At 37.9% G+C, this 23,375-nt stretch overlaps 1 protein-coding gene across 4 annotated transcripts in view; it reads right to left on the bottom strand.

Annotated features, from left to right (window-relative positions):
• The window catches only part of LOC125265485, a 32,812-nt gene extending 9,457 nt beyond the window's left edge, over positions 1 to 23,355 (bottom strand). The window contains exons 1-21 of one of the 4 annotated variants that reach the window (XM_048185730.1): positions 23,103 to 23,354; positions 22,916 to 23,012; positions 22,585 to 22,647; positions 22,243 to 22,350; positions 22,044 to 22,124; positions 21,406 to 21,495; positions 20,954 to 21,296; positions 20,493 to 20,692; positions 20,001 to 20,395; positions 18,640 to 18,794; positions 18,286 to 18,494; positions 17,866 to 18,005; positions 17,668 to 17,778; positions 17,419 to 17,583; positions 15,860 to 15,983; positions 15,508 to 15,711; positions 14,257 to 15,128; positions 11,027 to 11,166; positions 10,808 to 10,936; positions 9,148 to 9,491; positions 4,941 to 5,074 (exon numbers count right to left, since the gene is read on the bottom strand). In XM_048185730.1, coding sequence (XP_048041687.1) covers positions 4,941 to 5,074; positions 9,148 to 9,491; positions 10,808 to 10,936; positions 11,027 to 11,166; positions 14,257 to 15,128; positions 15,508 to 15,711; positions 15,860 to 15,983; positions 17,419 to 17,583; positions 17,668 to 17,778; positions 17,866 to 18,005; positions 18,286 to 18,494; positions 18,640 to 18,794; positions 20,001 to 20,395; positions 20,493 to 20,692; positions 20,954 to 21,296; positions 21,406 to 21,495; positions 22,044 to 22,124; positions 22,243 to 22,350; positions 22,585 to 22,647; positions 22,916 to 22,969 — 4,061 coding nt within the window. In that variant the 5' untranslated portion in view covers positions 22,970 to 23,012; positions 23,103 to 23,354. Of the gene's footprint in view, positions 1 to 4,940; positions 5,075 to 9,147; positions 9,492 to 10,807; positions 10,937 to 11,026; positions 11,167 to 14,256; positions 15,129 to 15,507; positions 15,712 to 15,859; positions 15,984 to 17,418; positions 17,584 to 17,667; positions 17,779 to 17,865; positions 18,006 to 18,285; positions 18,495 to 18,639; positions 18,795 to 20,000; positions 20,396 to 20,492; positions 20,693 to 20,953; positions 21,297 to 21,405; positions 21,496 to 22,043; positions 22,125 to 22,242; positions 22,368 to 22,584; positions 22,648 to 22,915 lie in introns of all 4 variants that reach the window. The other 3 variants (XM_048185731.1, XM_048185732.1, XM_048185729.1) reach the window with 3 other exon arrangements.
• Between the last annotated feature and the right edge of the window lie 20 nt (positions 23,356 to 23,375).

Genomic DNA, 23,375 nt, shown 5'->3' with positions numbered 1-23,375 from the left:
CACAACATTGAAACAAGTCAACCTGGTTTTCTCTTGCTTTCACTTCAGTACTCTAGGTTTATTTGTTCTTTACACATCATATATGTGTGTGTGTGTGTGTGTGTGTGTGTGTGTGTGTGTGTGTGTGTGTGTGTGTGTGTGTGTTTTGGCCATTCACCTTTTCTAACCCTTAAAATTAATTTATTTCAATGTTTGCTCCTTCAATAATAATTTAAATATATATACACTGTACCATTCAAAAGTTTTGTGTCAGTAAGACTTTTTTTTTTTAAAGAAATTAATACTTTTATTTAAATTGCAATAATATTTGACTATATTCCTGTTTTACTGTAATTGCCTTGATGAGCATAAGAGACTTTTTTTTTCTTTCTTTTTTTTTTAAATTACCATCCTCAAACTTTTGAATTGTATTGACATGTGACATGAGTAAAAGTGCTTTGCTTCAATAGAGTTGTGCAGGGATGACATATTTTTGTAGACCAAAACCTGGAAACGAGTTCGTATTTTAGAACTTTCAGATCCATCGCCCTGAAGTCAATGGGATTTTTTGAATGGGTTTTATTCTACCATATAAAATACATCAGTAAAACCCTCTTGTGATTTTTTTTTTTTTTAAAGATTTTACTTGTCTTGTAAAAGGTGGCTGCTAACAAGTGGCTAGTTTGTCGGGGACATTAAACGTCCTCAGCCGAATGGGTAAATTAATCTACTCCCTACTCCTCTTTCACAGCCTCTTTGTGTTTATAATCACACTCTTGCAAACAACTATAACTCTAACATTCAGGGAAAATGTTGTCCGAAGCTTGGTGATGGTGACGTTAAAGTTGTGCGACTGTGGTATAGTTAGTTTATAGACTTCTTTAAGCTTTTTCCATCCGCAGATTGAATTTAGGCTTAAAATTCATAAAAGTTTTGTTCATTTTTGAACATTATCACGATTATCACGATGAAAAAAACATGTAAGTATCATAAACCTTTGTTTGGCACAGACCTTATTTTCTGCAATAATCCAAAAGCCAATTGAAAAATCCTATTAGTTTTTTGTTGAGGGAACCAGGATGCTGCAAACTCCGGGTGTGCCTAAAAAATACATCATCCCTGCATCACTCTATTACGCATAAGCTTTACATTTGCTGTTGAGCCCAAAATAGATTTAAACAGTCCCATCTTTTAATAACAGCTTCTTAATCAAAACCTGTATTACATTACTGCATGTTCACAAAATAATCTGCACTGAAATGTGCTAGAGAAATGTCAAGTTCAGATTGAAATGATTAGGGACAGTTAAAAATAAACTTCAGCCACTCCTTCCAAAAGGTGCGGTCAACGCTACACTTTTCATTCCACTGACTGGCATTCAAATGCTTGCAAATGCAGGGGACCGGAAATGCAAGATCATGCAGAGAAGTTTCGGATTTCTCTGTGTTCCAAAGTTCAAGTTTGGTGAACTTGACCTGCGAATTCGTATCACGAGAAGACATGTGACCAGTTGAAGATCGATAAGTCAAGGCAACACCTCTTAGCTGATTTAAAAGAGTGCAAACTTTTTCAGTAGCCCCTCACTGCAGAACACACGAGATCCAGTGGGCAGAGACGGGTAAGTTAAGGGATATGTAAAGTGGGAAGAGTTGGATCCAGATCCAGGGGGTGGAGATGGGTAGGTTAGATCCAGGGGGTGGAGACAGGAAGGTTTAGGGATATGTAAAGTGGGAAGAGTTGGATCCAGATCCAGGGGGTGGAGATGGGTAGGTTTAAATCCAGGGGGTGGAGACAGGAAGGTTTAGGGATATGTAAAGTGGGAAGAGTTGGATCCAGATAAAGGGGGTGGAGATGGGTAGGTTTAGATCCAGGGGGTGGAGACAGGAAGGTTTAGGGATATGTAAAGTGGGAAGAGTTGGATCCAGATCCAGGGGGTGGAGATGGGTAGGTTTAGATTCAGGGGGTGGAGACAGGAAGGTTTAGGGATATGTAAAGTGGGAAGAGTTGGATCCAGATCCAGGGGGTGGAGATGGGTAGGTTTAGATCCAGGGGGTGGAGACAGGTAGGTTAAGGGATATGTAAAGTGGGAAGAGTTGGATCCAGATCCAGGGGGTGGAGATGGGTAGGTTTAGATCCAGGGGGTGGAGACAGGAAGGTTTAGGGATATGTAAAGTGGGAAGAGTTGGATCCAGATCCAGGGGGTGGAGATGGGTAGGTTTAGGGATATGTAAAGTGGGAAGAGTTGGATCCAGATCCAGGGGGTGGAGATGGGTAGGTTTAGATCCAGGGGGTGGAGACAGGTAGGTTTAGGGATATGTAAAGTGGGAAGAGTTGGATCCAGATCCAGGGGGTGGAGATGGGTAGGTTTAGATCCAGGGGGTGGAGACAGGAAGGTTTAGGGATATGTAAAGTGGGAAGAGTTGGATCCAGATCCAGGGGGTGGAGATGGGTAGGTTTAGATCCAGGGGGTGGAGACAGGAAGGTTTATGGATATGTAAAGTGGGAAGAGTTGGATCCAGATCCAGGGGGTGGAGATGGGTAGGTTTAGATCCAGGGGGTGGAGACAGGTAGGTTAAGGGATATGTAAAGTGGGAAGAGTTGGATCCAGATAAAGGGGTGGAGATGGGTAGGTTTAGATCCAGGGGGTGGAGACAGGAAGGTTTAGGGATATGTAAAGTGGGAAGAGTTGGATCCAGATCCAGGGGGTGGAGACAGGTAGGTTAAGGGATATGTAAAGTGGGAAGAGTTGGATCCACATCCAGGGGGTGGAATTGGGTAGGTTTAGATCCAGGGGGTGGAGACAGGAAGGTTTAGGGATATGTAAAGTGGGAAGAGTTGGATCCAGATCCAGGGGGTGGAGATGGGTAGGTTTAGATCCAGGGGGTGGAGACAGGTAGGTTAAGGGATATGTAAAGTGGGAAGAGTTGGATCCAGATAAAGGGGGTGGAGATGGGTAGGTTTAGATCCAGGGGGTGGAGACAGGTAGGTTAAGGGATATGTAAAGTGGGAAGAGTTGGATCCAGATCCAGGGGGTGGAGATGGGTAGGTTTAGATCCAGGGGGTGGAGACAGGAAGGTTTAGGGATATGTAAAGTGGGAAGAGTTGGATCCAGATCCAGGGGGTGGAGATGGGTAGGTTTAGGGATATGTAAAGTGGGAAGAGTTGGATCCAGATCCAGGGGGTGGAGATGGGTAGGTTTAGATCCAGGGGGTGGAGACAGGAAGGTTTATGGATATGTAAAGTGGGAAGAGTTGGATCCAGATCCAGGGGGTGGAGATGGGTAGGTTTAGATCCAGGGGGTGGAGACAGGTAGGTTAAGGGATATGTAAAGTGGGAAGAGTTGGATCCAGATAAAGGGGTGGAGATGGGTAGGTTTAGATCCAGGGGGTGGAGACAGGAAGGTTTAGGGATATGTAAAGTGGGAAGAGTTGGATCCAGATCCAGGGGGTGGAGACAGGTAGGTTAAGGGATATGTAAAGTGGGAAGAGTTGGATCCACATCCAGGGGGTGGAATTGGGTAGGTTTAGATCCAGGGGGTGGAGACAGGAAGGTTTAGGGATATGTAAAGTGGGAAGAGTTGGATCCAGATCCAGGGGGTGGAGATGGGTAGGTTTAGATCCAGGGGGTGGAGACAGGTAGGTTAAGGGATATGTAAAGTGGGAAGAGTTGGATCCAGATAAAGGGGGTGGAGATGGGTAGGTTTAGATCCAGGGGGTGGAGACAGGTAGGTTTAGGGATATGTAAAGTGGGAAGAGTTGGATCTAGTGTTCTGCAGTATGGACCACCTCAACTTTTTTGCATTAAAGAAGAGTAGATTATATATTTTTACATTTTGGATTTATTATTATTTGTTATATGTTGAATTTGTGTGTTTTTTTTTAAAAGATGCTACAGAGTGTGACGGCATATTACGACCGTTACAGTGTAGAAATCTTGTGTCTAGAAAGTCTATTGTGACCACAACTTAAAATTGAGATCCTTAGGAGGAGAAGTGGCATGTGCCACATACATCTGGAACCAGAATAAATTTTGGCAAACTTTCCCACATCTTTATCTTACCATTACTTCTTTCTGAATACACAACAGGAGTCATTGAAGTGTAAATGTGTTCATCTATCTGCGGTCAGAAAGCTGCTGAAGTATGAAAAAGCCATTTTGCAGCTTAGTTTCAATATCAGGCAATTTTGAGCTGGGGAGGAAGTTTTGGGTTCTGGCGGTATTTTTTCACAGTACAATGAACTATTTTATCACAAAGTATTTGATTCCTTATGACATGACCCCTTTTATAGCTACTGCCATTTTAGGAGCTTTTTAGCCACTTTTTGACAGAGACAGTAGAGGACATAGGAAATCATTAGGGAGGGGAAAGAAAAAGGGATTGGGACACAACACGGGTCATATTCAGACCTTTTGTTCCTCGTATGAATGTTGCATGTGTCCATAGCTCTAACAACAACTGTTCAAACTCTGTCTGTTTCATATTACTAGTCAACGCAGTTGTGTGTGTATGTGCATGCATGTGCAACAATGTTGCTTTTAGCTTAATAACATTAAAAGCAAAGGTTCATTACTCCCTTCAATCATCTCTTTTGGAAAATCCATGCTTCTTAATCGTGTAATGAAATACGAGAAAGATAAACAGCTTCTGGGAAAGCCTTTACACATTTTTTTTTATAGCTACAGAGTTACATGAAACCATTGATGAGAAAGGTAATCAGTAACGCAAACACACGCATACACTCGAGCTGCGCGAGAAACAGATTCTTAAATAATACATTGTGTGATCAGACAATATAAATCAGTCCGGGAACAGCGGTATTGTTTTCACACATGGCTGGAAATTGTATATGTAATGTATTATTAATGTAAGAACGCATTTTGTTATTTAAGAACAAAATACTGTGATGGTTAATTAATCTTAACGTGCATCATGCGTTTGTGTGCAGTTATATACTAATAACCTGTAGGCGAAGAGAACAAAGTCTTTAACAGAGTGACGAGAGACTAGGATGGACTGGTCTTTGTGGATGGGCTCAAACTCAAGGGCGAGGTTCACACAACACAACAGCGAACAGGACACCACAAGATCAAACACCTATGAACACAATAAAAGAGCAAAAATGAGAGGAAGTTAGATATGAACCAATAACTGGTCATTTGCTCTTATCAATGACTGTTAAATGGCTATTCTGTAAGTTACATTACCACATGCTTTATAGCTGATTCGATTTTGTTTCATAATCAACGAATTTTGCAACATCGACATTATTGAACTGAACTAAATCAACATTATAATCTTCTATAGAGCTGCTTATTTCATAATTGATGAACTTTACAGTTATTGATCTGACTGATTCATCATTATTTTCCTGTTTCTCCCTGTAACTCTGCTTTGAAAAAAATCGGTATTGTATAAAGTGCTATAAAGGTGACTTGACTTGACATATACAGTAAAAAACTGCAAATGGTTTAAAATCACATTATATGTATAATATGTAGTATGTAAAATATTGTCAAATTTATGTTTTTTGCAAGTAAAATCTATGAAACACTAGGACATTTCCAGACGTCTTTATTTGTGACATCACGTTTATATTTTATTTAAATAATTTTGCCTCTTTACATAATTTGTTACATTTTCTGCTTTTAAATTCATGTTTATGTTATTATGTCTTTGTGTGTATGACCCTGTGCACCTTCTATATATGTGTAATGGCCATGTTTTATGTACAGGGTACTTTAAAATGAACTCCTATTCACTCCTTATTCATCATGTAGTTATCAGTACATTTTAAAGGTGCAGTAAGTGATTTCTGAGTGCTGTTGAAAGTGGATTGGACTGAGCAGCACAACACTCTTGTAGCCAATCAGCAGTAGGGGGCGTGTCCACTCATGATGGGGGAGGGGAGAGTGAGCAAGAGGGAGATTTGAAGAAAGACTGTAGAAAGAGAGATGGCTGAGAGACATTACAAAAGAGAAAAGGTCAGAGGAATATCACTAAGAAAAGAAGGGTTACGATCAGGCAAGAGCTTTAGGACCCGCGTTAATATTAGAAAATATTTCCAGTGCTGGAGAGACCTAAGCAGGAAGACCTGAAAATTGATGCCGAGGTTGCGTCGTTTCTGCTCCATTTGTGAGTAACATTGGTTTTGCTGTTTCACAGAACCAAGATATGCTGTTTTTGTAATGTTAACTACAGTAACAGCACAATTTTGAGTATAATTTTTTGTCTGGTGTCCTTCTGGAGACTAACAAGCAACTATATACTCTTGTGTACTGCAGGGCCGTGCACAGACCTTTTGAGGGGCATGTGCTGAAACTGAAAACACACACACACATATATACACACACACATATATATATATATATATATATATATATATATATATATATATATATATATATATATATGTGTATGTATATATGTGTGTGTATATATATACAGTACAGTCCAAAAGTTTGGAACCACTAAGATTTTTAATGTTTTTAAAAGAAGTTTCGTCTGCTCACCAAGGCTACATTTATTTAATTAAAAATACAGTAAAAAAACAGTAATATTGTGAAATATTATTACAATTTAAAATAACTATGTTTTCTATTTGAATATATTTCACAAAGTAATTTATTCCTGTGATGGCAAAGCTGAATTTTCAGCATCATTACTCCAGTCTTCAGTGTCACATGATCCTTCAGAAATCATTCTAATATGCTGATCTGCTGCTCAAGAAACATTTAATGTGTACAATTGTACAAAATATTTGTGTACAATATTTTTTTTCAGGATTATTTGATGAATAGAAAGTTCAAAAGAACAGTGTTTATCTGAAATCTAATCATTTGTAACATTATAAATGTCTTTACTGCCACTTTTGATTGATTTAATGCATCCTTGCTGAATAAAAGTATTAATTTCTTTAATTTCTTTTCAAAAAAATAAAAATAAAAATTCTTACTGACCCCAAACTTTTGAACGGTAGTGTATAATGCTACAGAAGCTTTGTATTTCAGATAAATGCTGTTCTTTTGAACTTTCTATTCATCAAGGAATCCTGAAAAAAAAAAGTACACAACTGTTTTCAACATTGAAAATAATCATAAATGTTTCTTGAGCAGCAGATCATCATATTAGAATGATTTCTGAAGGATCATGTGACACTGAAGACTGGAGTAACGATGCTGAAAATTCAGCTTTGCATCACAGGAATAAATTACTTTGTCAAATATATTTAAATAGTACAAAGTTATTTTAAATTGTAATAATATTTCACAATATTACTGTTTTTTTACTGTATTTTTAATTAAATAAATGTAGCCTTGGTGAGCAGACGAAACTTCTTTTAAAAACATTAAAAATCTTAGTGGTTCCAAACTTTTGGACTGTACTCTGTATATATATATATATATATATATATATATATATATATATATATATATATATATATATATATATATATATATATATATATATTACAGGGTTTCAGGGCTTCTTTAAAAATAATTACAACAGCAATCTTCTGTGAGCCATATGTGTTTGAAGATGTTTGACTTCACTGTGATCCAGGGATGTCCCTCTCAACACATTAATACACACACATTACATTCTGCATTATAAAATATAAAGAAGCACAGTGACCTGACGATTCTGCAATGTGTTTTAGTTACTACAACATTACTGTAGTAAAACCATGTTTTACTATGTTACATGTGAAGACGAGCGGGGAGTATACAATACTAGATTAAAAAAATTATCTAGCGAGCAAATACATATTAACATCGTAAACATTAACCATACTGTGTGACCATATATAATATGATTAAATGTTAATGAATTAAGTGTATCAGCAGATAGCCATCATAAATCAAAGAAGAAATTCCTTAGAAATATATTTTACCTAGCTGACGACGGGGATCACTTAGTCGCTTTTTTGTCAAACTCTAATGTAGTTACGCCGGGTTTTTGACCAGCAAATGTGTGCAAAATAAAAAAGTTAAAACGATGGCATCACATTAGGCTACGTGCTACGTCATCATTAATAGGTTATGAGCGTTCAGTTTTTGGCCAAAATCTAAATTTATAAAAGATGTAATACTACTGTACTGTATGCACAGGCTATTTAAGGCTATTTGTATGCTATTGGCTATGACTAACTTAGATGGCAAATGCTAGCCCCCCCCCTCTCTCTCTCTCTCTCCGCCGCCGCCGGTCTCAGGCTTCAAATGCATAAAATATGAAACTTTATAGACATACCAATGTTTCTTTCGTAAAGACAACGTTGTAGCCTACTTATTCAAACAACAAGATCTTTATTTACCATTGCAAGACGTTCAGCTGCTCTGCTGTGGAACTTCAGTTCGCGGCACTCAGGGGGCGGAGTTAAGAGGTTTGACTGACAGTTTGAGCGGAACCAAAAGATTTTGTCACAAGCTCTTTTTAATACCTTTATTAGGCTAAATATATTTGTAAATCAGACAGAAAGAGGATGACCAATAGCATTGATTTATTCAAGAAAATAAATAAATAAAATAAAACGCCTCCCAAAAAAAAAAAAGGGCACTTTGGAGTGTAAGGACAAAAAGGGCATGTGCTCTGCACAGGTTGAGCCCTACCTGTGCACGTGCCTGGTGTACTGTATGTTCAATTTTTGTTCATCCTTCTTGATTGTTTGTCATCTCCACTTTATTTTTCATGAAGCATTATTTTGCTTTTGCTATAATAAAGAGACTCTATATTGCGTGTTCGTACATTGTGGGGGTGGAGCAATGAAGGGAGGGGTGTGTTTGTTTGGGTTCATTTCATATATCAACCGTGTTTTTCAGAACTCACTTACTGCACCTTTAAGCAGGGTTGCCTGGTCCCAGAAAAATTTCCAGCCCAAAACTTACTCAAAACCAACCCAAAAGGAGTGAAAACTGGCCCAATTTTTCCCTGCATCCAATCACAGTTTTTCCCCTAAAAGCCGATTTTGGTAGTTTAAGAAGATTGGAATATTAACATTATATCTTTCTAATGAAATATACAGCTATATGTTGGGAAAAATACAGACACAAATATGCCATTCTGTAATAAATGAAACATTGTCATTGTATTTTTTTACAATGAATTTCTGGCAAATTTCTTTTTTACCGTAAATTTAACAGGTTATTTTTCCACAGTGTCCAAGGTCTCACCTTAACCATGTGACTTCCATCATAAAAAACCACCAGCAACCGTCCATCACAGGCAGATGTGACAACAGGAACATCCAAAGACTCTTTCTCCATGTACAGCACCTTCCCAGTATCCACCTCTCTCACCTGCAGGCAGTGGCCCATCTGTAGGACAAGCACACTGTCATCTAGACAGAGGGTGAGGGAGTCGGCAGCCCAGTCTACTGCAGATCCATGAGACCTCGGTAAGGACCTAACGGGCCTTGTTTGCTCATCCAGACGCCACATATTCAACACTCCATCAGAGGAACAGGAAACGATGTGATGCCGACCATGAGCCAGGGCTGTCACAACACTCATATGACCTAGTTAGATATGGGTCAGGGTGTTAAGGACAGTTCATTCAGTCATTATGTGATAAAGAATCTTATTTTAGAGATAAATGTTTTGGTTATAAACCACTAGATTATAGAGCTGTTCACTTAGTTTGTAGGCCAATCCAGCTGGCCAACTAATTCACTGTGGACTAGGTTCCCTCCGGAGTTTCCTATGGGTTTTCAGAGTGACAGCTTTTGGTGGTTGAAATGACTTCAATAGACTTGTTCTGTAACTTTCAGTAAGTTCCACACAGCCAAACCTCAAACATGAATTTTGAAACCACTGAGCATGTTAAAAATCCAACTTGCTAACAAGTTGCTACACAAGAACTACAACAGCTGTGTGCTTAATTCCACGTGACACATCATTCATTCGTCAAACCACATAAACTCACTTCCCTCTTCTGCGTGCAAAAAGAGGGCAATAGTGTTGCCGCTATTTGAATAAAATACATATTAGCAATCCATGTATTTAAGAAATGCAAGAAGTAAAAAAAAAAATGAAGGAATAAAAATAAAATAAGGTAGCTTATAATAAAAAAGTGAATCTCTGGCGTCATCTGAGATGAGATTTGTAGAGTTTCACCCCTCATAACACTCTTTTTGTTGTTTTTGAAGAATTATGTCATATGTAGAGCAGTGTTATTTTATTATGTATGTACTATAGTATTTATTAATATTTTTAATTAGCTTTTATTTTTACATTTTGTGTTTTTTTTAGTAATTTTGTTATTTTTTATATTATATTATATTTTATTTTTCTATTTAGCTTTAATTTCTTTTTATTTAAGTTAGTTGCCAATGCAACCATTCTAATATTCGTTGAAGTTTTGAATCTAATATTTATATTTTATTTAAGATTTTTTTCAGTTACTGAAAACAATTTTTAATAGTTTATTTTTAGTTAACAGTACATGGTGTAGAGTTTATTCTATGACCAAAACTATTGCCCACTTTTGTGTACAGTACCAGAATGCTTATGTGCTTGTCAACTGAACTGTAATTCACTGGATAACCACTGTAGTCTCTATTTGGTAACTTATCAACTTGCATTTAAAAAGCATAGAGTGAATTCAAAATTCACAGAACTGTGTGTAATTTATGTCTCTTCAAGTAATGTTAACCACAGACCTTAATTTACTCATAATGCCAAACCAGCATTCCAAACTCCCCTAGGAAATTCCCAAGGAAACCCACAACTCCAAGATTTTTCCAGGACATAGGTTAAGCCAAAATTACAGCCTGAAAGATGATGTTGGCAAAATAAGCCCTTCAGAAGTTGTCAAGAAATGTAATATGTGTACCTGAAAGGAGTGTGTGTACGAGTCCACCTGGAGGAAGCAGGCAGGTGTAAGAGGGCACAAGAACAGGCAAAGATGAGCTCTTGCATTGTGCTAACAGATCATGCAGAAAAGAGTATCGTCTTGGGTCACCTGGAACAACATACACTGAGATATGAGTTTTGGCTTGACATTAAAAAATGTCTACAGGTGTTTTAGGTTTATGTGTGTGTGTGTGTGTACCTGAAGCAACAGGTTTATCTTGGGAAATGATCCGCTCCAAACGGCCCAAGAGTTGGGATGCCAGCTGACAAGGATCATTCAAGAGCAAAGAATGAGAAAGACACAAAACCTGACCCAACACCTTCACGTCCAGAAGCTCTCTGTAACACACACACACACACAGTCTCAGCATTTTTTGAAACTTCAAAATATACAATTAGACATTTGAGCTGACGTTAATCCCCATAATATCAAAAAGCTATTTTTAAAATGTATTTAATTATTTATAAATATTTATTTATATATTTTATTGTTGTATAGTTATTTTTAGATAAAACAATTATACTAATATTGTCAAAGAATATATATATATTATGTGTGAGTTGCACTTTATGTCAAGGTTTTATGAAGCGTTCAAGTCTTCCTGGGAAGTTTGTATTTACGAGTTAGGAAGTTGTGTTTAAAACATCAGGTACATTCAAGTCACTTTCGGAAGACCATGATGGCCGTGTACCTTCTCTTAAAGGTGCCCTAGATTAAAAAATTGAATTTACCTCGGCATAGTTGAATAATAAGAGTTCAGTACATGGAAATGACATACAGTGAGTCTCAAACTCCATTGTTTCCTCCTTCTTATATAAATCTCATTTGTTTAAAAGACCTCCGAAGAACAGGCGAATCTCAACATAACACCGACTGTTACGTAACAGTCGGGGTGTACGCCCCCAATATTTGCATATGCCAGCTCATGTTCAAAGCATTACACAAGGGCAGGCAGTATTAACGTCTGGATGTGCACAGCTGAATCATCAGACTAGGTAAGCAAGCAAGAACAACAGCGAAAAATGGCAGATGGAGCAATAATAACTGACATGATCCATGATAACATGATATTTTTAGTGATGTTTGTAAATTGTCTTTCTAAATGTTTCGTTAGCATGTTGCTAATGTACTGTTAAATGTGGTTAAAGTTACCATCGTTTCTTACTGTATTCACGGAGACAAGAGCTGTCACTATTTTCATTTTTAAACACTTGCAGTCTGTATAATTCATAAACACAACTTCATTCTTTATAAATCTCTCCTACAGTGTGTAATGTTAGCTTTAGCCACGGAGCATAGCCTCAAACTCATTCAGAATCAAATGTAAACATCCAAATAAATACTATACTTGCGCGATTAGACATGCTGCATGACGAACACTTTGTAAAGATCCATTTTGAGGGTTATATTAGCTGGGTGAACTTTTCTTTATGTTGTTTAAAGCAAGCACGAGCTCTTGGGGCGTGGAGCACGAGAATTAAAGGGGCCGCACATACTGAATCGGTGAATTTATAATGATGCCCCAAAATAAACAGTTAAAGGTCCCGTTTTTCGTGTTTTTTTGAAGCTTTGATTGTGTTTATAGTGTGCAATACAACATGTGTTCATGTTTCGCGTGTAAAAAAACACAGTATTTTTCACATAATTTACTTATCTGTATACCGCTGTTTCCACTGTCATAAAAACGGGCTGATGACTTCCTTGTTCTATAAAGTCCCTCCTTCAGAAATACGTAACGAGTTCTGATTGTGCCAGCGGTTCCTGTGTTGTGATTCGACAGCAGCTTAGCGAACCTTGCCCGGAAAGGTCACGCCTCTTACCATAATGTGGAGATGCACGCGCTCAGTGTTATTGTAAACATGTCTTTAATTTTACCCTATCAATTTGAGCCGGAATCAGACCCGGTGATTGGACTGCGGGATGAAAATAACAGCGTTTCGACGACATGGCGACAAACACACTCTACATACGCAACTCTTGTGTATTCCTGTGGGCAGAGGTTAGTCAAAAAACTGTTTTAGTGACGTCATTAAAGAAGGAAGTAGAGGGATGTAGTCCAAACTGGCCGTTCGATGTAGGCGACTTCTGTTAAATAAAATATCTCGCTTGGCATTGAACTTTGAGCTTTAAAATTTTACAGATTTTATTTATACTCTAACAACAACATTACACACTAACTAAAGTTTGAAACATGGGATCATGAAGAACGGGACCTTTAAAAAAATGAATAAAAAAAAAAACTATGGGGTATTTTGAGCTGAAACTTCACAGACACATTCAGGGGACACCTTAGACTTATATTACATCTTTTAAAAACATGTTATTCGGCACCTTTAACTCTACTTCTAGAAAATGAAGAACAATTAATGTGCATCAGGTGTGTTTTGCTTTTTTATGTTTTTAATTAATTATGAAGCCACTGTAAACTTTATTGTTATATATTATTATATTGTTGTATAATTACAATGCCATCATAATTTGTGCAGGCAATTTGCTTATTTTGTTGTAAACAAAAAAGCCTGACAATATCGCTGCTAGATACCTGCAAGTATTGTTATATTCCGTCAAGTTTCTCACTGACCCCAACTCCTAAAGTTCGGGATTCAAAGAAAATCTAGAGATTCCCGTTAGTATTTATCATTTTATGGTGTCGTTCATATGCATTCAACTCGTAAATACGATCTTTCCGACATGACTTGAATGCACCATTTGTCTGTTCTATCTCAATAATGGCCCTGTACCAAATGGCACCCTGAACACTCGCGGTCTTCCTACAAGTCCACACTTTCGTGACGTGACTGTCGGATAAAAGTCTGCTACGGAGCTCACTTCAGTGCGAGCTTAGCAAAAGTGAGCATCAAGGGCGTATATCGACCACAAAGCGGGCGCTAGCGAGCTCCCTTCTGAAACCTAAAATGACAAATGGGACACCCTACGGTCTCATGAACTGAAAGGTGAAAAAGTGAAAATTATCCTTTGATTTACTCACCCTCAAGCCATCCTAGGTGTATATGACTATAATGGTAGTAAATGGTGCTCATGATTTTGAAGCCCAAAAAAGCACATCCATACATCATAAAAGTAATCCACATGGCTCCAGGGGGTTAATAAAGACCTTCTGAAGTGAAGCACATCTACAACTTTTTAAACCATAATAACCAGCTCTTCTGCAGTCTACTTACTGTGGAAGCGCAACCTCTAATGCGACACATGACGTATTGACGAACGTGGAAGCACAGAGGATAGAGCAAAATCATGGGATAATTTTTATTTTTGAGTGAACTATCCTTTAAAGGACATGCACATGTGGCAGCCAATTGTAAGTCCACAAGACCAAAAGCGCATTTGAAGTGTGCCATTTGGGACAGGGCAATAACCAAACACCTATTCCTGCAAAACACACTTGTTTGGTGATCATATCGTCGTACTTATCCGGTATGACGGCAGCTTTAAGGTCCTCCTCGACATGATGGACGGACAGACCCCACAGTTTATGCAGCAGGAACTCGTAGTTAAACAGACATTGAGTGAGTAAGGGAATAATTTGCCCTGAATGGATGTAATGATACGGCAAACAGCGGAGTTTACGCAAATTGAATTCATAGCACCTCCTTCCCTTCTCCTTCCTGATCCAAGCTAGCGGCTGAAAAACTTGGCTATTCGGGACGTTCCCGTTAAAGTAATCTGCAAAGTCTGCATGAACGGCTTTTATCGAGTCTTCGGTTGGTGAGTATCGCTGCAGGATGACGTAGCCGAACTCCGCATGAGTCCAGCGCAGCACCCATGTGCCGTCACTTTCCACTTCTTTAACGTAATCCTTCAGAACGTGCAGCAGTCGTGCCACAAACGCATAAGGCACTGGGGAGTATTCGGAAACAGGAAGTGTCTGATGATGCAAAACAGCCATCTCACGTGTGACATTATCATCGCGTCCCAAAAGCACTAAAAGTTCCTCCTCGGTCACGCCAGAACAGGACAGTGATATAAGCAAAGCCATACGTCGCACCAAACACGGCCCATGCTCTCGCTCCAAACTAATAAGGATGCTCATGAAAAGTTGGTTTGGATCCGTAGGGATGTTCAGACTCTCTTTCGGTGTAAATGAACTCCATTGCCTGGTCTCAGCATAGGCTAAATTGAGATAGAGAGGGGATGGACAGGACAGACAGGACTGGAATAAAAGGCTCCACTGGTTTTCAGTTAGTTGGCGAAAATCTGAAGCTAGCCTGGAAGCCAGTCCTGATGCGATCTCCTGATGGTCAAGGACAGGTAGGGACAGGACAGTGACCTTAACCTGGGACTGAAAGAGATGAAGAGAAAAGAAATTTAATGATCTGTGATAATGATCAGTGAATGTCTAGAGTAGAAATTCCCATTGCTTTACTGACTTGTATGAATTAAATAAAAGAATATTTATTTTATATTATTATTATAAAGTAATATTATAAAAAAAATGTAACTGCACCACACTAGGCCTCATGCAGAACTTCACTACTTCACTACAGTTTTAAGGAGAAAATACTCAGCAATGATGTTGACTGATGGATTTGCACATGGTTTGTTTTAAAGCATATTAAAGACACGACATACACATAGAAACAACACTGAAAACTTGATTTTCACCACAGACCCCAAACTTTTGAATGACAGTGTAAGTCCTCTATGACCCATCTGCTCACCTGTAGAATTTGAGCACATTTAGACTGTGTGCCGGCAGACAGGACAGTGAAGACGTTTGGCAGTAGAATATTATTAAGCCAGGAAAGGTCAGCCTCATGTTCCTCACTCAGATTATCCAGACCATCCAGCACCAGGGTCAAGGGCCGGTCTTCTGTCACCATCCCCAACAACGAGCACAGCTCACTGGACAACTCTGACAGTGACTGTGAGGAAAAAACGTAGACTGTATTTCATAGTGCAACACTATCTGTGAGATAGATATGAGATAAGCAATCTCACATGTATCCATGTATCCATTACGGTGTAAAAGACCTTATAAATATTTGATTTATCTTTAAAGTGTTTACGTACCTCAGATATCTCTGTTTTGAGGCTATAGATGTTGGCTATCTGCAGACACAGGGTCTGGAGGAGCAGACGCACATTTCTGCTGTCCGATGTCAGACCCACAAAGCAGGTCAGCACTCTGACATCCCTAAGAATTAACCACAATAATTCAGATTAACCAGTATAGTCCGCTATTAAGCAGTATAGCTATGAACATTACTACTATTATTAATAAAATTAGCATTAAATTAAGTTTTATATGGATTTTATTACTATTAGAATGTTAAACCACATCAGATCCACAATATTTATACTTACATTTTTGTTCAAAAGTTTGGGGTCAGTAAGTTTTTTTTTTAAGAAATTAATATTTTTTATTAATGATAATAATATCAGCATATAAGAATGATTTCAGAATGATCATGTGACATTGAAGACTTGAGTACTGATGCTGAAAATTCAGCTTCGCATCACAGGAATAAACTACATTTTAAAATATACTTAAAAAGAAAACCTTTTTTTTAAAGGTGCCCTAGATTCAAAATTTGAATTTACCTTGGCATAGTTGAATAACAAGAGTTCAGTACATGGAAAAGACATACATTGAGTTTCAAACTCCATTGCTTTCTCTTTCTTATGTAAATCTCATTTGTTTAAAAGACTTTCGGAAAACACGCGGATCTCAACGTAACACCGACTGTTACGTAACAGTCGGGGTGTACGCCCCAATATTTGCATATGCCAGCCCATGTTCCCAACATTATGAAAGGCATTACACAAGGGCAGCCAGTAACGTCTGGATGTGCACAGGTGAATCATCAGACTAGGTAAGCAAGCAAGAACAACAGCGAAAATGGCAGATGGAGCAATAATAACTGACATGATCCATGATAGCATGATATTTTTAGTGATATTTGTAAATTGTCTTTCTAAATGTTTCGTTAGCATGTTGCTAATGTACTGTTAAATGTGGTTAAAGTTACCATCGTTTCTTACTGTATTCACAGAGACAAGAGTCGTTGCTATTTTCATTTTTAAACACTTGCAGTCTGTATAATTCATAAACAAAACTTCATTCTTTATAAATCTCTCCAACAGTGTAGCATTAGCCGTTAGCCACGGAGCACAGCCTCAAACTCATAGAGAATCAAATATAAACATCAAAATAAATACTTTACTCACATAATTTGAAGCATGCATACAGCATGCATGACGAACATCTTGTAAAGATCCATTTGAGGGTTATATTAGCTGTGTGAACTTTGTAAATGTGCTGTTATATAATCAAGAGCTCGTGTGGCAGGGAGCACGCGAATTAAAGGGGCGGCACGCTGAAAAAAAATCTATGGGGTATTTTGAGCTGAAACTTCAAAGACACATTCAGGAGACACCTTAGACTTATATTACATCTTGTGAAAAAGCATTCTTGGGCACCTTTAAAATTGTAATAATATTTCATAATACTACTGTATTTTTGATCAAATAAATGCAGCCTTAGTGCCCATAGGAGACTTCTTACAAAATCTTTTTTCTGTATTTTTTAAAACGACTTGTTTAAACTCAGATTCCCTTTGTTTGCCTACCCAGATATCCAAGTAGGTATGAGTTGTGCCAGTTTGGCGAGTGTCGTGCTCTTTCCAGACCCCAGATCCCCCAGTAAGAGCACAGCATTCTGGGAGGACAATGATGCTTGAAGCGCATGCTTCACTTCCATCAGAAAGTCCTGCCTGAACACATAGCCCTGTGCTCTAACAAGGAAAAAGAAAGAATATTTATGTTGGAATTCAAACTAGTCAAACAAAATTCAATCATGTTTAGAATCTGTGACTTACAGCGTTTTCCCAAATCTGACATGACGCTGAATCTCTTCTTCAACTCGGAGTTTGGAAACCTCTTTCCTCTGCATGTCGAAGGAGCCTTTAGCTTGACGGACCTGCATAAGTCTGAAACAACACTTTGAGAACAACTTGACAGACAGTGATAAAGTAAAGTGAGATGACAGGAACAAAAGGATGAATGTGTCATCTTACCTGTTGAGGGATGCAGTGACTGTACGCTGGAAGTGTGAGCAGAGCCGTTCAACATAGAACTGATGAGATCTGTTGTGTTTGGCACTCAGACCTTTCCTTCCCCAGCTAACGTTTGTCTCATGGATATTAGTGTGTCGCAGCTTGACAATAATAAAAATACAAGATGTTTACATATGTACAACAATGTTTTATACATTCAGATTTACATAAGGCAGAATAATTATGCAGTACTACCATATGACTAATTTTCAAATATCTCTGAAAGGATTTTTAAAAAAAGACAGATAGATAGACAGACAGATAAACAGATAGATAGATAGATAGATAGATAGATAGATAGATAGATAGATAGATAGATAGATAGATAGATAGATAGATAGATAGATAGATAGATAGATAGATAGATAGATAGAGACAGACCTTGAGGTGGATGTTGCGTATAAAGCGCTGCTGAGCTTCATGTAAGGTTTGGTTGATTTCAGGTCTTCCTTTGTGTAGGTCTATAAACTGTGATGCGTATTCATTTTTTAGGTTGTACAGAAGGTCAGTGATGATCCTCTTATAACAGTGACTGTACTCCTCTGGTGGCTGTTTCCCTCCGAGACCCTGTTCCACTTCCCAGTCCAACACTGAAACATATGCAACATCTGGATTGGTGATTTCAATTAGGCTTCTTTACATCCATTTTCACAACTGAATCAAGTAAGACGAGTGCAGGCTTTATCTGCATCTGACACAAAACTTCTATGCAACTTTATTATGTCTGCAAAACACCTGTTTTAAGCAGATGGCAGGTAGCTTCTTCTCCAATGGCCTCAGGTCCAGACCGCCACAGCACGTTCCACAGTTTCACACAGGAAGAGCGCCATGCCTTCCTTCCCAGCTTCCTGCGATGCCCATCCCGGCTGAGGAAGTCAGGGTGATGTTTGCTATTATAAAATAAAAGGAAAAAGCTTGATGAAAAACAAAGGCATCTGAATGAAATGAGCTCTAGGGAGAAATCTGAGAGGGGGACTGGCCAAGTTGCCATTAAATGAAAGTTGTGATAGTCTTTTCTTCCCTATTGTGATGAATATCAAAGTAAAATAGCTTCTCGGACAAGCAAACAATGTAAGGCGGGACTTGATTTTGACCATCAGGAATTTATTTGATTGTTGTTATTTGCTATTGCTGTTGCTATTGTCCCGTATTCAGAGAAGAGAAAAGATATTGCTATGAGAGGAAGGGGAAGTTAAAGCGGACCTATTATGCTTTTTTTCATTTTCAGCTTTTTTTAGTGTGTAATGTTGCTGTTTGAGCATGAAAAAGTTTTGCAAAGTTACAAAGCACAAAGTCACTCCAAAGATAGTTCTTCTCTATATAAGTGCGCACTGTTTCTGAACTCCCTGAAATGCCTCCATTGTAGTCTTGAGTCTTCTTCCAGGAATAAACACGTCACAATATTCCTCATTTAAATAATTCCCACCCAAGGCATTCGCAAAATAAATGAGGCGAGGCCTGGTTGAGTTGAGATAGTTGAAACTCGCAGTTATGTCATTTCAGAAACACACTAAAAATGGTCGACCAATCACAACACACTGATCCAGCTGACCAATCAAAGCACATTGCACGTTTTGGAAGGCGGGGCTTCATAGAGACAGTAACTAAACAGAGCGTTACTGACAGACTGGGAAGAGAGGTGCTGCAACAATGTCAAATATGTGAAAAATAATGTGTTTTTTGAACATTCAAATATGAAAACCTATTGAAGTAGACCCCAAAAACAAAATCAAGACTTTGTAATGCAGACTTTGATGCAATTAGACATGACAACTGCATCAATACAAGTTATATTGTGTCTACCATCACTATTCTCTGCCATGGGAACCAAACAAAGAGAGTTGCATATATCTATTGAAAGCTCAGTAACAATAGTAGCAATTATCCATTGTTTTCAACTTGTTCGGCAAGTACTTCCTGATTCATAGAAATGAATATATAATTCTCAGTGACTTGTGCTGTTCATATTCAATAAATTGAACTGGATGAAAATATATGTTTTCACTATTTTAGTTTTGCAAGTAATATACAATAGAGTCAGAGTGAAAAGATACTTATGTGATATGCAGGATTACATCACTAAGGCATACACTTACCTGACAGGAAGCAAGCGGTACACAGCAGGAATTGTGTTTTTATCCAGCTTATACCATGTCTGCAAGAGAGTCGAATCCTGGTCATAGTCCAGCCAGCTTCTGGCCAGCTGTGTCTCGTCTCCATCTGACATGGAACTGCTGGAGATGGAGTTCTCACTCATGACGGCAGAACTTTGCGAAGGTTCCTTCTCCTCGGATAAAATAGGTTCCTTATCAAGGACAAAACTCCTACTGTCACCAGTGCCGATACTGGTTTGTGACTCAACAGCCATGTCTGACTGTCTCCTGGACAGCTTCTTCTTGCTTCTCTCTACCAATTTTAAAATTGCTTCAAAATCTGCTTGGGGAATGGTACTGGGCAGTGACCGTATCTCATGCTTCTGTCCAGTGAACACCTACAAGACAAGGAAAAAGACTTGATTAAAAAATACTCAATTTTTGATTTTTTTTTCTTGGAATGTAAAGAAACTATGTACAATTAATTAATCTTACAAAAAAGTTTGGCCCCTCGGTCTCCTGACAACGCCTAAGTGTCTCCATGTGCATCTCTGCCAAATCATGATGGTCTGAAACAGGATCTCCGACTCCTGCACGCAGGTCTATCATCCTGAAATCATATCCTCTCTGCTTACAGTGTAGATACAGCCGAGGATACACGCTCTCCATCAGTGCACTGCGCTCTGGGACGGTATCTACACACAGAATAATGATAATAATAATAAGAATCAACATATTAGAATGATTTCTGAAGGATCATGTGACACTGAAGACTGGAGTAATGATGCTGAAAATTCAGCTTTGATCACAGGAATAAATTACATTTGGAAATATATTAAAATAAAAAGTTGTAATAATATTTCACAATCACAATATTACTTTTGTCTTTTTGATAGCCTTGGAGAGACTTCAATAACATTAAAAAAAAATCTTACAGACACCAATTTATTTTATACCTTTATATCCACCACACAGATAGATCATGAATCTCCTCTGTTTAAAATGCAACGATGAAATACTGTCATCGTACAAGGTGTTTGGAGAAGAATGATGTTGCAGATTTGGATCTCTTTCATCTAATCTTTGTTTGTTGTCAATATCAGCAGCTCTAAATGGTCCATCAGAGAGGGATCCCTGGCCATCTGGGGCCTCGTCCGTACATGAAGATGCATTTTGAACAATTACTGCTCCCTCTTTTTTTTCTTTTTCCTCCTCGTCCTCTTTTCCTTCCTTCTCTTTCTCCTCAAGTGGCACAAGACTCTGCAGGAGATGAGGAGGACTGTCTGATGAAACCTGGTTCTTCAACCCCCCAAAAAGAGTGATGAATGTCTATAAGATCACATCATGGCTACATAAAACTCGATAATAATAATAATAAATGCTTAAAACATTAACACATCATACTAACCTTAAACAAAACTGTTTTTGTTTTCTGAAACACTACAGAACCTTTCTCCTCAAGAGATGAATTCGTTGAGTGACGCTGATGCAAATGGTACTGGACAGAGAAAAGTTGGCATAATACAAATTACTCAACTTAATAATTATTTAACTAATTATTTGCATTATTTACAGTTTTGCTGGAATTTCTCAAACTCAGATGATCATTTGAAAATAGCTTTTTGGCCTTGTGCATACAAAAATCTCACTGGATTATTACAATTAATGGCAAAAGAAATGTTTGGACATGTAAACTGATATTTCCTACTGACACACTACAGCAAAAGATATAGATAACTGACTTAAAACCATTTTTTCGGGGTGAAAATACTAACATGTCTAAGACTTTTGCACAGTACTGTATATTGTCCATGGAATGTTTGTCTAACGTTTTTTAAATGTTGCTGGTAACGTTCCCATAATGTTTGAAGAATTATAAAATGGAATGTTCATTTATATACAAACAAGAAAAATATGTATGTTTCTAATGTTCAGAGAACATTCAGAAATAACATTTTCATAACTTAGTGGGAATGTTGGCAAAACGTTCTTAAAATATATTTTTCTAAACTGGGAACTAGTTTCTGAAACATTTTCCAAACTTACTTTAAGGTGAGCTGTGATTTCCAGCTCTGTTTCCACACTCACTCTGGATAACGGAACAACCTGGTGGCCTAAAGTGTTTTTCTATTACATATTTAAGGGAATCACATTATATATTATTTAGCACATAAGTCTTATAACATACAAATATATGATGTATTTTGCGTAGAATTAAATCTGAAATCTCTCATTTCACATGCACCTTCTTCCTGACAGTTCTGTGTAGGGGGCCGTGATGATCCCTCTGCTCCTGGGAGAAGAACAGCTCCTGTAGTCGTTGGGCTGTGGTTTGGCCTTTGGTGTGGTGATCCTGAACAAGTCATGCATCTTAAATGACGGAGCAACAAAGTGTGGTACACAAACAGCTCAAATGATTGGCTTCCCCAAGTAACATAAGAAGCCAAATTAGCAACACTAAATTAACAGATTGTGTTACAGCTGATGCAAAGCCTTCCACTGCGAAAGAAAAAACTGTCACAACTGCAGGGGATTTATTCATTAAAAAAAAGAAGAAGAAGGAAACATTAATCAATGAAAAGGTTACCAGTATTGCTGACTTTGAGGGAATCACGTTGGAAATGGGAGGAAGGTTGACAACTTCACTTTCCTGTTCAGTTAACACACGATTATTGTATGAGAGTATCCTTGTAATTATGAAATTATGAGAGTTGACTGTGTTTATTCATTTTAATAAGTAAATTATGCACTTTTAATGCTTTTTAGTCAAAGTTAAGCTATCAAACAAATAAAATATCCTTTTTTTTTAAGTATTGCAATACTCATTTACAACACATTTATTTACAGGGAAAAGACTTCTCTATTGATAATTACACTGCAAAAGTATAAAATATATTGAATTGAAAATGCAGTCTTACCGGTTTCTGCTTATTTCTTTTCGGTACAACTCCATTTCTGTAGTATGTCCACATGGCACCGGACAGCAGGCTTCAAACACTGGACGTCTGTTCTGAACTTCATATAAAAAGAACAGCTAATCGGCCTAAGTTGCATCCATAAATGCACTAATATGTCTTCTTTAAATTCCGCTTATATGGCGTGCACCTAACCCGGAGTCAAGAGAGTCTGAGGAGATGCGCGTTCTTTCTCTCAGCGAAAGATAAGGGTGCATTATTCAATGATGCACAATCACCGCTAGATGGCGTTCTGCATGTGTTATTATTACACACTGCCATGGGAACGTCAGCAGATCAAGGTCAATTTCAAACTGCTGCCAAACTTTATATATATGGCTTTTGTATCTATATATTTGACTTTTTGTATTTTTATCTTTTTACATGCATTTTATTTTCTATCATATTTATTTCAATATTTTTT

This window comes from Megalobrama amblycephala, linkage group LG3, assembly GCF_018812025.1.
Source record: "Megalobrama amblycephala isolate DHTTF-2021 linkage group LG3, ASM1881202v1, whole genome shotgun sequence".
In the NCBI taxonomy this organism is placed as follows: Eukaryota; Metazoa; Chordata; class Actinopteri; order Cypriniformes; family Xenocyprididae; genus Megalobrama; species Megalobrama amblycephala.
This window is presented reverse-complemented; position numbering and strand designations above follow the sequence as displayed.